This window comes from Doryrhamphus excisus, chromosome 2 (assembly GCF_030265055.1).
Source record: "Doryrhamphus excisus isolate RoL2022-K1 chromosome 2, RoL_Dexc_1.0, whole genome shotgun sequence".
Taxonomy (NCBI): domain Eukaryota; kingdom Metazoa; phylum Chordata; class Actinopteri; order Syngnathiformes; family Syngnathidae; genus Doryrhamphus; species Doryrhamphus excisus.
The window spans coordinates 30,003,159-30,020,029 of NC_080467.1; the positions used below are offsets into that span (position 1 = coordinate 30,003,159).

A 16,871-nucleotide genomic window follows, 5' to 3' on the forward strand; every position below is an offset into this window, starting at 1 on the left:
AAAAAAGCAACACCCAGGATTCTGTCATCATGTACAAATTTCCCCACTGAGGGACGAATAAAGGCATATCTTAATCTTAATGTTAGCATGCTAACATGCTAATAATGAAGCAGCTAAAAAAGCAACACCTAGGATTCTGTCATGTTCCTCGGAAAGTGAACGTTCGTTTAAAAGTGAGCTCAAGGGAAGTTATGACAGGCCACTAACGACACAAGCGGGGGGGGGGGGGGGGTGGGGGGAGCGCTTGATTTGCTCACCCATGTCGTACAGGTCATCTTGCCTCATTAACAGCACTAAATATACTCTCATAAAATAAAAGATGTACTTACTCTGTCTTGGATGTACTTACATTCGTCACCATGGAGGACAATTCCTGAAACTTACATTCCATTCCACAACTTCAGGAATCCTACTTGAATCAGTATTCCTTTACAAAGTTTGAAATGTAAAAATGTCAACAGTCATTTGAAATTGTCTCTGGAAGAAGCCAAGTAAAATAAAGTGGTGCCTTGGTTAGCATTATTCATCTTCCAAAAAGGGCCGGCCTAAACCAAAAGGGACTCTAACCAAGGCAAGTTTTCCCATAGAAAATGATGTAAATCCAATTAATCTGTTCCAGACACCCCAAAATGTTACCACAAAACACATTTTAGAGATAAAAAGTATTTACAAATGACAACTGAACATTTAACATCACTTTAAGCAAGTTCATTTGTGCGGGTTATTGTGGGTAGCTGCTCTACAGGAGGCCACAACTGTCATCATAGGTCCAGCTTTAAGTTGGAAGTGATGAGGCAAGAGAGCATTTCAAGTATAAATATATAAATCTTTATTTATTCATAACCTTCATATGTCCAGTAACAGTGTCGGGGAAGAACAATAATGAAAGAAGGCGTATGAAAGATAACTGCTGCAGGTTATTACATGCTTATTAATTACATACTGTGTGTTCCATGAAGAAGACAATGCAGGTCAGACGCATTCATACGTCATATCAAACATGCCGACACGAAGCTTGGACTTTACAACAAAAGTAGAAAAATACTGCCAAATGTTAAAAAGGCTACGGAAGGAGTTAGGTGTTAAATGTATGAAGACGTGTGACCCAAATACAACATATGTATCATTAGAATACAAAAACATCATATATTTATATATATTTATATATAAAGTATCAGTGCATAATCATCTCCTCTGCTCGTCAAACGTTCCACGTAGTAATGATAAGCTAGCCGATGCCTGTGTAGCCGTGAAAGGAGGTGTGTATGACCGTTTTCAAACCAGGGGATTTGACCTGACAAAACAACGCGAGAGCCGACTTCACGCCCCCGTGTGGGGCCTGCCCCGCAAGCCCTTTCCTTAGCACAGCGACGCAGCGAACCCGCCCCGATCCTTCCCGTCATTCAACGCGTGCAACCTTTGGTTAGGCGTCACGCCACACACAACGTCTCTAGTGACAGTGTGGACAATAGAAATAAATACATACTTCATGTTTCATGGGGGAACACCTCATTGTGGTAAACAGTACAAACTATTCAACGCGCAGGAAGAGGAACTCCATTTAAAGCGGGGGTGTCCACAGCGGGGCTTGGTTTTCATTGGTTTGTCTGACAAACCTTTCCAAAACCAGGTTTTTTGGTGTGCTCATCGCTGAGCATTTGGTACAACCCGCAGGCAACAAAATGTCCGCCTTGGAAAGGGAATGTTTGTTTACGAGTGAGCTCACAAGAAGTTATGGCAGGCCTTTAACACTTGTAAAAAATGCTATTATGCTAATGTTAGCATGCTATCGCTAACACATGATAGCATTAATGTTTATATAAGCTTGTACTCATGAAAACAGCTAAAATGTTACTATGCTAATGTTAGTATGTTAGTGATGCTAAACCTAACATGATAACGCTAGGTGCCTGAAAGTGAAAACGACAAAAAAAATGTTACTATGCTAACAGCTAGCATGATTGGAATAATAAAAAAGTATAAAAAAACAACACCTAGCATGTTAGCGCTAAGTGTCTGTATATGTTAATACCGGGGCTGTCAAAGTTAATGACGCGTTAACAGAAGTTCCCTTTAATGCCGGCAAATTTTTTGATTCGCTATTAACGTGCGCCCCTCTCGTTTGACCCTTGGCCCCCCACCGTAGTTTGGTTGAAGCACGGTAACTCTGTAGCCACAGGCTGGAACAAATATTGATGGGGAAACTGAGAAAGAAAAGAGTATTTAGATCCTTATTATAGATTAAAAAAAACGTATTTCCATCTGCGATTAAATGCGATTAATTGTGAGTTAACTATGGGCCAAAATGTGATTAATCACGATCAAATATTTTAATCAATTGACAGCCCCAGTTAATACTCATGATAATGGTAGAAAATGCGACTATGCTAATGTTAGCATGCTAAAGCTAGCATGATGGCAAAACCAATATGGCGGCTTCACGGCAATTAGAAGCTCTAAGTGTGGGTTCCGGCTTCTGTTTGGAATGGATCCATTGGCAAGGGTTGGCTTTGGTCTCTTTCCAAAATCCCATCCGAGGACACCCCCGATTTAAAGGATCAATCAAGTCTGTGGACCTTCTAGGACCTTCTAGTGTCATGAGTGGGATGGTGACGTGATTTCACAGTAGATGCCAGAAACGCGGATGAAGCCGACTGAAATACCTGAGCCTGTCATCACCTGTGGAACGCTTGCCAAGAGGTCTGTGGGGTGGCGGACTGGTCGGCCATTCCACAGCAACCCCCGTCTCCTCGTCTCCACGCCAAGGAGCGGATGGCGACCGAGACGGAGTGAAGGCCCCCCGAGGCCGTGAGCCAATCAGTGCGGGACGCGGGGCTACACGGGCGGCGTGGAGTAGCGCACCACGTAGTTGTAGTCGGGCGGCGGGCTGTGACACTCCAGGTCGGCGTCCAACGCCGAGTCGTCCAGACTTAAGTCCAGGGCCCCGGGGACGTTGGGTGCGAACCTGTCCTTGTCCGAGTCGGTCAGCACCGACTCTTTGCTCTTGCTCGCCGCCTTCATGCTGCACACACAACGGCAGCTTAGCGTCACCAGCGCTGTCATTCGCGGAACTGCTTCATCCCACCCACTTGGGCACGATCCACTTAGGGACGTCACGACAGCCCGTTAACGGCACCGGCAGGACGGGAAAAAAAAGGAGCGCTTGATTTGCTCACCCGCCTGACTGGAGCGTTCTTTGAACGATCAGTTATAGGAGCCATTTTTAATGTGATGGGTTTTATTTGTATGCCATCACTAGTCCTGCTGCTTATGGGGGGGGGTCGTCATACTTAATGAATGAAGAACTCAACTCACACATTTATGGATGGATGGATGAATAAATGGATGGATGAATGAATAAAAAGCCCTGTGCCAAGATATGTGCTATTAAGAAATAAATACTTTCCTGCCACCCTAATTCTACTGGATATACAGTATATACGTAGTATATAGTATATAATATACACACTTACTGTACTGTAGTAGTACATGCTTCCTTTCTCTCTTATGTCATCAATCATAGAGCACCTTTCCGCCTCGTTTGCCGCTCCGTGAATGAGTGAGTAATTGTCTCTGCGGCTTGCTATGAACTTCCCAGCGCCGCTCTCGGGGGGGTCAGAGGGTCACAGCGCAACAGGGGCGAGAGGGGGGGGCTGCCGCCTGAATGCCTTCTGGACAAGTATTAACTCCCTGAAGTTAACTCCCCAGCCCTGAAGCAGCTCATGATTCAATTGCTTTGAATTGGGAACCCCCCCCAATTCATATTTCAGCAAAGATGATAACACCGATGAGGAAGAGGACCCCTCCAACAAAAGGAGGGGGTGGGGATGCCAGCGAAGGAGCGGTCGGCCAGCAAGGTCGTTAAGTAACAACAGTAAATCTATTGAGTGACAAGAGGCCCTGGCGGCAAAGCCACCAGGAAACGCCATCAGCACGCTGCGGCGTGGAGATGGATGAGATGGGACGTCAAAGTGGACGAGCTTGGCGCCTCGTTATTGATTGGCAGTCTTCAAATATCATTTCACAACAAAGCTAAAGAAGCAGTAAAAATGGACACGTGGTTTTACAAGAAAAAAGTCTTCACTATTAAAAGAAATAACTTTTATTCTAATAAGAAAAATCTTGCAATTTTATAAGAATAAAATTGTAATATTATGAGGGAATTTAATGTCATTTTAGTAGCTGAAATAATAAAGTAAATAATCTTAATATCATAAGAAACAAAACTAATTCTGGTGTAATTTTTGGAAATCTAGGTTGGACAAAAAGTTATAATATTAAGGGAACTAAGCATATATATAGGGAATAAGGCATAAATATTATGGGAATAAAGTCATAATATTATGGGAATAAAGTCATAATATTATGGAAATAAAGTATAAATATTATGGGAATAAAGTCATAATATTATGGGAATAAAGTATAAATATGGGAATAAAGTAATAATATTATGGAAATAAAGTATAAATATTATGGGAATAAAGTCATAATATTATGGGAATAAAGTCATAATATTATGGGAATAAAGTATAAATATTATGGGAATAAAGTATAAATATTATGGGAATAAAGTAATAATGTTATGGAAATAAAGTATAAATATTATGGAATAAAGTCATAATATGGGAATAAAGTAATAATATTATGGAAATAAAGTATAAATATTATGGGAATAAAGTCATAATATTATGGGAATAAAGTATAAATATTATGGGAATAAAGTCATAATATTATGGAAATAAAGTATAAATATTATGGGAATAAAGTCATAATATGGGAATAAAGTAATAATATTATGGGAATAAAGTATAAATATTATGGGAATAAAGTATAAATATTATGGGAATAAAGTATAAATATTATGGGAATTAAGTCATAATATTATGAGAATAAAGTCCTAATATTATGGGAATAAAGTCCTAATATTATGGGAATAAAGTATAAATATTATGGGAATAAAGTCATAATATTATGGGAATAAAGTCATAATATTATGGGAATAAAGTCATCATAATATGGGAATAAAGTCCTAATATTATGTACATGGGGCAGTATTCCTCCCTCCTTCCCTCCATACATCCATCCATCCTACATTATCCATCCATCCATCCATGTGTTTTTTCTCTCATGTTTGGTGCTCATAAACAGGCTCTTTTGGGGGGGGGGGGGGCATATTACCGTTTAAAATGTCACTTTTGCCCAGTAGGGGACATTTCCAGTCCCAGTGTTCTTACTTAAAAGGGTTTGAATGTGATGCCCTCCCACATCGTAAATTCATCCTGATGAGCACCAGATTTTGGAGAGAGAGAGAGCGAGCGAGCGAGCGAGAGTGAGCAATCATGTGATCGTAGCAAAACATGAGTCATACTTGAAATCATTTTTGCTTGGAATTCCAATAGAGAGTATTGTAGTGGGGCGCAAACAGCGACATCTAATCTCTATGGGCCTCCTTTCTATGGCTTTTATCACCTGTTTCATACTGTGTGTACAGTTACTGTGTCGGTATTATGCAGCATATCCTGACGGTACATGTCGTGTGTATGTGTGTGGCGTGGTACTTACGCCAGGGCCATGATGCTCAGAGGTCGGCCGGCCAAGGACTCCAGTCTCCTGAGAGTATTCATGTTGTCGGAGGAGAGGCCCATCCCGCTGTCGGACTGGCCGCCCTGTTCAACATAAAAGACCGCCCGTCATGCCAAAATGCCACAATCTGCTCGGATCCAACAGCAAAGCGGGAATGAAAGAGCGCCATCCCACTTGGCATTGGTTCCAGGAGGTGTGCTGCGTTTGCTTTGTATGGTACAAATACTATATTGGACAAATATAACTACTTCCAATGTTCACATTTGGAACTCAACTGTGGTCTTGGGCACACGTGTGTGTTTTTTTTTTTTTAAGTTCCTTAGATTGCCTAACCGTCTGCACGCTACACTCCTCCACGCTCCTCTGCTTCCTCCTTGCTGTGGAGCGTTTGCAGGGGAAACGTCCATGGCGAGCTCATCATCACGTGCACTTCTGCCACCTTGTGGCCGCTCTGATGTCTTAAAGCTGCTGTACTAGTGACACCAGGGGGTGTCAACACGTGAAGAATAGAATAATAGAAGAATAACTCACCCCATGCTCATCATTTGTCCCGCTCTCCATGGTGACCTCGTCAAAGGTCTTCACACTTGCCGGACGGATCTTGATGTTCCTAAAAAAAAGCAAAGAGAGCATCAGCAAGAAAGTTCACAGCCCTTCATCGGTTCCAGACCCCACGGCCAAAAAAAATTAATTTGAACTAATTAACATTATTAGAGACCTGTAGACATGACATAACACCCCTATAGTCACCTTTATGCTCCAATTCCCCATTATAATCGATGCAATCAGACAAAACAGGACATATCAGACATAAGCGAGAATGCTACATTAGCATTTCCTTGTTGTTTTTTTGGCCAGCGTACTTCCTTTCAGCTTTAAATGGCTTTACATGAGCATTAGCCGATGTAGTAGACAGAATAAGAAGACATAAGCAATGCAAGACGTAAATGGAGTAGGGAAAATTCTAGTGAGGAGTCTAGCACCTGTCTCACCCAACACCGCCACCTCGTGGCCAATGTACATACTACATTCACAATTACAATGCTTGATGTGCCTTCTTTGGTAGTATACTTCATTTAGTTGATCATTTAGCCATTTCATGATTGAAAATGCTACATTTGGGCCAACAATAAATACAATTTGCTTAAAAATACATAAAAAAAAAACTAACAATAAGCCACCAACCATGAAACATTCATTAATTTCTGAAGACAATGAGGGAGGAATAATAAAGCAAGATGAAAATGGGTATGAATTCTCACCACGTGCCCCCCGAGTCGCGCTGCGAGACGGGCCGGGTCTGCGTCTCCTCTGGCAGCTTGCCGGCGGGGAGGTCTCCGACCTTGGCCAGCAGGGCGGTGTTGATGGGTATGTAGTGTTTCCCCTCCTAAATCAGCCCCACAAACACAAGACATGTGGGTACACCGCCGTGGAGCGCGCACGGCAGATTGATGGGCGGCAAGCACGGCGCTGGGAGTGTTACACAAACATGCACACGGCCTGTGGAGAGCGGCCGAGCGAACCGAGGTGGCGGCGAATAAATCAAACGCATCGTTCACACGGACACACTGGCCCTCCTGCACTAACACGATGTCACTAGCCAGAGGTCTTGGCTTTGTCTTTAGCTTTGATGATGGTGTGCGACTGTGACTTCCTCTCTGCGCTGGCGGAGCCTCTTTGGAGGCCATGCCGCCTTTTTTCCTGTCATGTCGGGCCGCCTTTGTGACTCACGTCTGTGACGCCAAACTAAGCTAACGATGGTGCCATCAGTGGACTAAAGTTGCACACCGTTACATGCGGCGTTGAAGGAGGTCCCCGGGGTCCACATGGTCATCCTCACCTGCTGCACGCTTGCCTGGAGAAGGTCTCCCAATCTTTCAACCAGCTCCGTGAAGGTGGGCCTCTCCTGCGGTTCCCCCTGCCAGCAGTCCAGCATGGTCTGGTATCTACAAGAAGACAGCACATACGTTCTCAGCATGGCTGGTGCCAAAGAACATACAGCGTATCAGGTAGTTATTTATTATTATTATTATTATTATTCCAATAACACCGGTGCTTTATTCTTGCAACTCATTTTACAGCAATTATGACTTTGTTTTTAAAATTAATACTTACTGATCCTCTTTAATATTTTATCTTGATGCTGCTAAAATCATAATATTTCTTCTCATAACATTATGACTGTTTCCCTCGTTTCAATACATAATATTTTGACTTTATGATCATAAAATAACAGTTTTTTGGCATTGCTGCCCCCCCCCCCCAACTATTTCAACTTTCTTTTTGTAATTAAGACTTTGTTCTCATAATATTTTGACTGGATATCGACTTTCCCGTTCTCAGACTACATTGAAGGCGTCTTTAGAGATAATATGAGCGCTGGAAGAGAAGCCTCTTTGACACGGGCGTCCCAGAAGAGTCCATCCCCGAGCATGGTGGGATATGCGTTCACACAGCCGCCGTCCCGCCTCACTAAAGTGTCCAACGTGTCGTCTTCTTCCAAGGCTGTCCCATCAGCACGTCTATAAAAGGCAGCCTTCCCCCGATCCCATCCTGGCCATCTCCTCCTCCTTCTCACGCCACGTGTGTGTACTTGAGTACTTCACATGACTCCTAAACCCTCCTGGGCCGCACGCGGGATTTATGAACTTCTGTTTTAATAGTGATAGGGGATCAAACCATCCGAGACTTTTATCAGCAACAAACTGGATGGAGAATTTGATTGGAGATGATGCTCCAAATTAAAAGCAGACCGGCGGCCCGTTGGGAAAAGAGGACCTGTGGACGCAGACCCACTGGTGCCAGGACTCGCTCCTTCTTGATGTATGAGAGACCTGGGAGGAGGAGGGGGGGGGTCAATGCTCACATTTCAGAGGACGAGTATTCCGGAGCTCTCATCCTGGTGCCCTCCTTGAGTCTGCAGCAAAACTCCTCATCGATCTGGACGCCCGGATACGGCGACGCACCTGAAGGGGGACAGCACCATGAAACAGGGGTGTACAAACTGCACGTCGGTGGCCGTTTGGGCCCCCATTACACGAATATTAAACAACAGCAAAAATGAAAACATCAGCGGAATAAAATGAAAATATTTACACAAAAAACTAATCTAACAAAAAATGTACAAGAATAATGTGGGAATATTATGAAACACAAGACTACATTTTTTGGAAAATTAGGTTGGGGATAAATTTAGAGGTTCACATAGTTGGAATAATAATAATAAATAAAAAGAATAACTTGAGCACAATGGGGAAAAAAGGAATTTTAGGATATAAAAAAGTCAAATATTAAGAGGAAAAAGTGTTGGAAAAGTAAAAAGTATTATGGGAATAAAGCCAACATATTACAATTGTTTTTACAAAGATTATTTAAGAAGAAAGTTGAAATACTTGGAAGAAAAAGAGCAAAGGGCCAAGTTGACACATAAAATGTGTAGTACATTGTAGTCCAGTGTAGTACATCCTTTCATTTGTCACCATGTGTGGACGCCCTCCGATAAAAAACATGAGTTTGATTTTCCGTTCCAGCAAATCTGGCTTCTTTTCCTTCACTGCTTTTGAATATTGAATGGCTGTTTGGAGATTTCTAAGTGTAGCCAGATGTGTGAGTACGTGTTTGTTTTCACGTAAAAAGGCGGTGGAAGAGAATGCAGGTGAAAGGGCAACGCGTCCCATTTCAGACGCTACACTACGTAGCATGTAGTGTAGCACGTAGCATGTAATCAGAAAATACAAAGCATTGTTTTCATGTAAGGTTCAACAGCTATTAGAAATGTCAGATTTTTGAGTGGCCTCCTGTGCCCAAAGCCAGCTGGGATAGGCTCCGGCTCACCTCTGACTTCACTTAAATGACACACAGGAATGCATTCATTCCAAACGGTGTGCTCGTCCATGCAGTACATCATCCGCCCTACAGGGGGCCTCCGTACGACAATGAAAGCGGTAGAAGAAGACGGCTAGCTAGCTGTGTTGTCCTCCTAGCTCCCAGTCACCGAATAAAGACAACTGTTCTCGCTTTGGTGAAGCTTTTTTTTTGACGTACTTATAAACATGTCATATTTCTATCTCTAAATATATATTAGATATGCTAAACACAAGTGATACATTGCTAACAGCACACCGAGTTTACACACGTTCGGAGCAATAATTCAATATTATAATTCACTATTTTAACTTATTTGCTCACACAGATACTCACAAAGACGAAAATTTTGTCAAGGCTTAAAGGTTTCACAGCAAACCCGGCTTATTTATGAGTTTTTTAGGACTTGCATTTTGCCGTTGCTAGCTTGTGATTTCTGCCGTTGCTAGCTTGCGCTTCACCGGGAGAGGAAACCCATCAAAGATCGTCTAACAGAGACAAGAGCGCTCACTCGTGCCGTCATTGAAGATGGCTCACTTGAACTTTTTTTTTTAACCGTTTTAGCTTATTTATTTTTATAACTAGGAACTTATTTATACAAACTTTAAACCAACTCTATAAACAGATGAGTACACACTTGAAATTGGACGTTTTAAAAGGCTAAAATGCTGCATGGAAGCCCTATATGTTTATTTTGTAGCAGCATAAAGGCCGATTTAAAGGAATAGGCACTTTGAGAACAAACATTGACTTTGACACTCCATCCACCTGATTAGTGATGCTGCATTTTTAAATTCGAACACATGCTGGTTAAAAATTTACATACAATTTACAGAAATTCAACCATCTTGTTTAGTTTTTCCCTCCCAAACTCTCCATTTCTATGAAAAGTTTCCAAGTGATCCCAACCCGACACGTACCCAAGGAGAAGATCTCCCACATGAGAACGCCAAAGGACCACACGTCGCTCTGAGTGGTGTAGACCTTGTCAAAAATGGCCTCGGGCGCCATCCACTTGAGCGGCAGCCGGGCCTGCAAACATCGTGTTAGGATTCAGGATCATCCGCTGTCGTAAATCTGGTCGCATCTGGTTAACTTACATCTCCTTTGCGAACGTAATCGGGGTCCTTATAGATGTCTCTGGCCAGTCCAAAGTCACAGATCTTCACCACGTTATTCTCCGAAAGAAGAATGTTTCGTGCGGCCAAATCGCGATGGATGCACTGAAAAGAGGCGCAATTGGAGGTGAAGTCTGACATGCAAGTTCAAGCGCTGTGTGCAACTTCTCCACCGCTCTTGGCTAATTGGTATCAGCTTTGCTAGGGAACACATGCTAAAGTCATCAGCCGCTTGCAACAAAAGGCGATGGCGTGTTCCATATGCAGGCTAAAAAACAATGAGCGCATTGCTAAATCAGTCCCAGTCGCTTCGCTGGTGCTTACGCTACGATACGCAGGTGTCGGGGAATCACACATGCACATACGCGGCTTGGAAGAGCCGGCCGCTCGTCACTTGCATCAATTCCACATTTCATGTCATGACTTTTGTTCCATGAAGTTTAACGGAATACCTTGCGAGACGCCAAGAACTCCATGCCTTTCGCCACTTGGAAGCTGTAGCAAATCAAATCTTCCAATGTCAGGACTCGCTTGTATAAATCCTCCGACTCTGTAAAGCAAAGAATACGCCGCTCGTCATGTCACAATTCCTGACTTTCATTCATCAATCCACATTTTTTCCATGAGAAAAATGTGAATATCCTCACAGGATGCGCAGAACTCCACTGCAGGGTGTCCTAACTTTTTCACACATCAAATGTACTAAAAATGTATCACCAAAAAAAAAAAAATCACATTTGAGAAATAAAAAAAAAAAGTCTTTGCTTCTTGTGGCCCCAAGCGGCCCCCCAGCGATGCCATCCCTGAAGTGTCCCACTGTACGTCCCCACTGGGACCCCCATCACGTACACCGCGTCTTCCCTCTTAAGACATCCTTCACAAGAGGAAAGATGTCTGTTATCTTTCTGACGTCAGGTGAAACGTGCGCTGGGGGTCGGGGGTCGGGGGTCGCGGGTTTGGAGAGACGCTCCAAAAGGAAGGCCCTTCCAGCCGCCCACCTGAGTAAACAACTCATCAAACCAGAAATAACACCTCCGCAGCAACATAGCTGACATGCCGGAGTGAGGGGGGGGGTCGACATGCGGGGAGGGGGGTCAGGGCAGGAAGTGAACCCGCCTCCAGACCCAGTGGGGTGGCACTGGTGCAGTGATTGCACAGGCGGACAGGAGGAGGAAACGTCGCATCAGGCTGAAGAGGCCGAAGAAAACAATGTTTGTTCCTGAGTGGGAGGGGTGGAAGCGCAGCGTGCGAGGGAGAGGGGGCGGGGGTCGGGGGTCTGGGGGCGGCCTTACCGTCTTCCTCTTCCTCCGAGTCGCAGTAGCTCTTATCTTCGATGAAACCCGAGCTGGCCGAGCTTCCCGTGCTGGCCACGCTCTCCAGGCGGCGCTTCATCAGCTCGCTCAGCTCGCAGCCCGTCCCCGACGCCACCACCTTGCCGTCCTGGCTCTGCACAGCAGCAGCAGGTGTCGCGTTCAATAACGGGAACGGCTCCTCGAGAACCTGCACCGTGGGCCGGACTCACCTTGTACACCACAAAGTCCTCTCTCTTGCCTCTCAAGTAGTTGGACAGGTTCCCGTATTTGCAAAACTCCACGATCATCATCAGCGGCCCTGTAGACGTACGCCACATAGATTCATTCTGATAGTCAATAGATTTGAAATATCGTAAAAATTACATAACACTAACTGTTTGGATTTGATACTTGTAAAGTAGGACATTCACTCCTCAATTTTTGCTATTTGTTTATATTTATATTTATACCGTATTTTCCGGACTATAAGTCACACTTTTTTTTCATAGGTTGGCTGTTCCTGCCACTTATACTCCAGAGCGACTTATCAATGAAAAAAGTGTTTATGTTACATAAATACTGGACACCTTTTCTGTTCATGTTTATATTTTTTTATGTAGCTGAATAAGCATTGTGTTAGCATATCTTACACCTATTCAGCTTGTTCTCTATTCTTTTATTATTATTAGAACTTGCCTTCCAAAAGGACGTAATGTTTGTTTTGGTTAAGTAGTTTGGAAAATAAATTACCTGCAAAAAATATGACTTATACTCCGACTCATGTATGGTTTTTTTTCTACCTAATTATGCATTTTTGGCCTTATACTCCAGAGCGACTTATAGTCCAGAAAATATTTATATATTTATTTTTTAACTTATTTATTTATTTATATTTTCCAATGATTTCATACCTAACTGCGGGATTATCAATCATGTGATTGTGGAAGTGGAACAGTGTAACAGTGCAGCTGGGTGACTGTTTAGAACAGGGGTGCTCACACTTTTTCAGCATGCGAGCTACTTTTAAAATGACCGAGTCAAAATGATCTACCCACTACAAAAATGCAAAACATCTATTTATTATCAAATGTATTGAGGATTATTTGTACGTACAATGTATGTTGATGTACCTTACATAACCAAATGAGCCAATATTGCAAAACACACATAATTAACTATTAACATTTTTTGTAATTACCTGAGTTTACTTTGATGACTTGCACTGAATTGAACCAGCCAGGGATGCATAGTCCGGACAGTAGCTGCTGATAGCCAGCCTCAAGCACACTTCCAAATGTTTATCAGTCATGGATAATATCCGTATCATAATATCCGTATAATATTCCATATCCGTATGGAAGTGATATGTTTTTGCCTTTTTACTTGGTCCAGTTTTTGCCTTTTTACTTGGTCCAGCTCCTTCACTCATTTTAGTAACCATAAACTTTAGCGAGGGCTTAAAATCTCGCAATTCGCCGACTAGCTTAGCACTTTGCATCGTTGTTTACGCATGAGCGGTGACCTAAAGGTCAAAATTCAGTTGTCATCTGACTGGTTGTCCTGTATGTCAATCAAGTAACGGGGATGGATGATAGGCTGACATCGTAAGTTCTGCTGCACTTAGAGACGTTGTTTGATTTGATTGGTCGCCCGAAGGGCAACATTCAGTTGTCATCTGAATGGCTGCCCTGTATGTCAATCAAGTGACGGCATTGATGCTGGGATGATATTTTTTTAATGTCACGCCGCGATCGACCAGCGATCGACCAGTACCACCTCCGCGATCGACCGGTAGCTCGCGATCGACCTAATGAGCACCCCTGGTTTAGAAAATATGGCAATGTAAATAAATGCAAACTGTATAAAAAAAAGATGACAGCATATATAACAAACATATCCCATATGCTATCATCGTAAAAAGATCTCACCTCCGGGTTTCGTGCACGCTCCCAGCAGGTTGACCACGTTGAGGTGGTGGCCGATGTGAATCAGGATCTTTAACTCGGACATCAGGGCTTTGCGCTCGTTGGACGTCGCGCCACCTGTGAGGAGCACATGAGGAGACCAGGCTGAGAGCGCCGTTCACCAAGTAGAACGTCAAACACCCAAAAACAAGAACCGAGAGCGAGACAAAAAAAAAGCATCATATTGAAAAAGCTAAAAAAAATAAAATGTTCTTGTTCATGAGGGCCCCCGGTTTGGGCATTCCCAGGAACCTGGTGGGAATGTTGCTGAAGATGTCTTCTTGTCCATTCTTCTAAATCCATCCCCAAGTGTTCTCCATTGGATGGAGACGAGGGGAAGATGCAGGATGGTCCAAAAGAGTCATCTTATTCCTCTTGTTGTTGTTGTTATGACCTACTGCCGTTTGACGCCCCTGCACCACCTGAAGCTCCAAAGCTCCATTGGTGGAGAACACAGCCAATGGACGTTGTTGCCTTTGCCATGCAGAGGTGGTCCTGACGGCATCTTCTCCTGGAGGTTTGCTGAGGAGTGCATGTGCATGTTATCTTCAATAAGTCGGGATAAGAAGAAGATGTCTCCATAGTGAAGTCACCACATGGAAACGGGACGCCTCATTGGAAACACACACGCTTTGGCCAAGATAACTGTGGAATTTCATGTTGAGCTTTTGTTAGAGCTAATGTGGAAAGATGGATAAGCGTGATTTACGACGGCCATGAAGGCAGCACCACGCTTCTTATCCCTGCACTCCATCATCTGGGAGCTTTCTACTGTGCTTATCTACTACAAAGGAGTAGATCCTCCTCCTCGTCGTTTACTCATCACGTTGAAGGGAAAGCGGCTCGCTATCGAGAAGATCCTGTCTCGTAGAAATATAGAACTACCCCCCCATCAAAATGTTACGTTATGCTAGGATGCTTCTCCACTTTCCTGACCTACGATGACGTGAGAACGTTGTCTCTTCTGGTGTTCAACCAGGCCAAGGTCTCATGTTGTCTTCTGGTGTTCAACCAGGACAAGGTCTCATGTTGTCTTCTGGTGTTCAACCAGGCCGAGGTCTCATGTTGTCTTCTGGTGTTCAACCAGGACAAGGTCTCATGTTGTCTTCTGGTGTTCAACCAGGCCGAGGTCTCATGTTGTCTTCTGGTGTTCAACCAGGCCAAGGTCTCATGTTGTCTCTTCTGGTGTTCAACCAGGCCAAGGTCTCATGTTGTCTTCTGGTGTTCAACCAGGCCGAGGTCTCATGTTGTCTCTTCTGGTGTTCAACCAGGACAAGGTCTCATGTCTTCTGGTGTTCAACCAGGCCAAGGTCTCATGTTGTCTTCTGGTGTTCAACCAGGCCGAGGTCTCATGTTGTCTTCTGGTGTTCAACCAGGACAAGGTCTCATGTCTTCTGGTGTTCAACCAGGCCGAGGTCTCATGTTGTCTTCTGGTGTTCAACCAGGCCGAGGTCTCATGTTGTCTTCTGGTGTTCAACCAGGCCGAGGTCTCATGTTGTCTTCTGGTGTTCAACCAGGCCGAGGTCTCATGTTGTCTTCTGGTGTTCAACCAGGCCGAGGTCTCATGTTGTCTTCTGGTGTTCAACCAGGCCGAGGTCTCATGTTGTCTCTTCTGGTGTTCAACCAGGCCAAGGTCTCATGTTGTCTTCTGGTGTTCAACCAGGCCAAGGTCTCATGTCTTCTGGTGTTCAACCAGGCCGAGGTCTCATGTTGTCTTCTGGTGTTCAACCAGGCCAAGGTCTCATGTTGTCTTCTGGTGTTCAACCAGGCCAAGGTCTCATGTCTTCTGGTGTTCAACCAGGCCAAGGTCTCATGTTGTCTTCTGGTGTTCAACCAGGCCAAGGTCTCATGTTGTCTTCTGGTGTTCAACCAGGCCGAGGTCTCATGTTGTCTTCTGGTGTTCAACCAGGCCGAGGTCTCATGTTGTCTTCTGGTGTTCAACCAGGCCGAGGTCTCATGTTGTCTTCTGGTGTTCAACCAGGCCAAGGTCTCATGTTTTCTGGTGTTCAACCAGGCCAAGGTCTCATGTTGTCTTCTGGTGTTCAACCAGGCCGAGGTCTCATGTTGTCTTCTGGTGTTCAACCAGGCCGAGGTCTCATGTTTTCTGGTGTTCAACCAGGCCAAGGTCTCATGTTGTCTCTTCTGGTGTTCAACCAGGCCAAGGTCTCATGTTGTCTCTTCTGGTGTTCAACCAGGCCGAGGTCTCATGTTGTCTCTTCTGGTGTTCAACCAGGCCGAGGTCTCATGTTGTCTTCTGGTGTTCAACCAGGCCGAGGTCTCATGTTGTCTTCTGGTGTTCAACCAGGCCGAGGTCTCATGTTGTCTTCTGGTGTTCAACCAGGCCGAGGTCTCATGTTGTCTTCTGGTGTTCAACCAGGCCGAGGTCTCATGTTTTCTGGTGTTCAACCAGGCCAAGGTCTCATGTTGTCTCTTCTGGTGTTCAACCAGGCCAAGGTCTCATGTTGTCTCTTCTGGTGTTCAACCAGGCCGAGGTCTCATGTTGTCTCTTCTGGTGTTCAACCAGGCCGAGGTCTCATGTTGTCTTCTGGTGTTCAACCAGGCCGAGGTCTCATGTTGTCTTCTGGTGTTCAACCAGGACGAGGTCTCATGTTGTCTTCTGGTGTTCAACCAGGCCGAGGTCTCATGTTGTCTCTTCTGGTGTTCAACCAGGCCAAGGTTTCACATCATGAGATTTGAAGGAGAGACGTTTGGGATGGCTGTGAACGCTCACTTCCTTATATGGGCATGCCCTGGAGGCCAGATAAGCTCCACCCAGGAACTCTTTCTACCAGGCAAGCTCAGGCAGGAGTGGTCGGAGTTGGTGATTCCCAGCAAGGGGAATATCCGCCACATTGGTGCTGAAGCCAGGGAGATCCCACCTGAGATGTTCTCCATCATCATCCTTCAATGGAACAATAGAGCTTCAGGTTGTGCAGGGGCGTCAAACGGTAGATGGCTATGTGGAGATGTTGCTCGTGACTGAAGGCCCTGGTCTGTGTGGTCATGACTGGCTCTTCAACACTTCACCAAGAACTTCTTCCAGAGGAATA

At 44.4% G+C, this 16,871-nt stretch overlaps 1 protein-coding gene and 1 long non-coding RNA gene across 3 annotated transcripts in view; one reads left to right on the plus strand and one right to left on the minus strand.

Moving 5' to 3' along the window:
* Positions 1–252: 252 nt before the first annotated feature.
* The window catches only part of kdrl (kinase insert domain receptor like), a 53,488-nt gene continuing 36,869 nt past the window's right edge, over positions 253–16,871 (minus strand). For both annotated transcript variants that reach the window (XM_058053103.1, XM_058053110.1), the window contains exons 23-34: positions 13,786–13,899; positions 12,088–12,176; positions 11,858–12,011; positions 11,018–11,115; positions 10,548–10,670; positions 10,368–10,479; positions 8,450–8,549; positions 7,424–7,529; positions 6,846–6,970; positions 6,115–6,193; positions 5,563–5,666; positions 253–3,022 (exon numbers count right to left, since the gene is read on the minus strand). In XM_058053103.1, the coding sequence (XP_057909086.1) occupies positions 2,836–3,022; positions 5,563–5,666; positions 6,115–6,193; positions 6,846–6,970; positions 7,424–7,529; positions 8,450–8,549; positions 10,368–10,479; positions 10,548–10,670; positions 11,018–11,115; positions 11,858–12,011; positions 12,088–12,176; positions 13,786–13,899 (1,391 nt within the window). In that variant the 3' untranslated portion in view covers positions 253–2,835. The remainder of the gene's footprint in view (positions 3,023–5,562; positions 5,667–6,114; positions 6,194–6,845; positions 6,971–7,423; positions 7,530–8,449; positions 8,550–10,367; positions 10,480–10,547; positions 10,671–11,017; positions 11,116–11,857; positions 12,012–12,087; positions 12,177–13,785; positions 13,900–16,871) is intronic.
* Positions 7,339–8,806, plus strand: LOC131105411 (uncharacterized). Its single transcript, XR_009119930.1, has 2 exons — positions 7,339–7,592; positions 7,927–8,806. It is a non-coding gene; the product is annotated as an uncharacterized LOC131105411 (long non-coding RNA).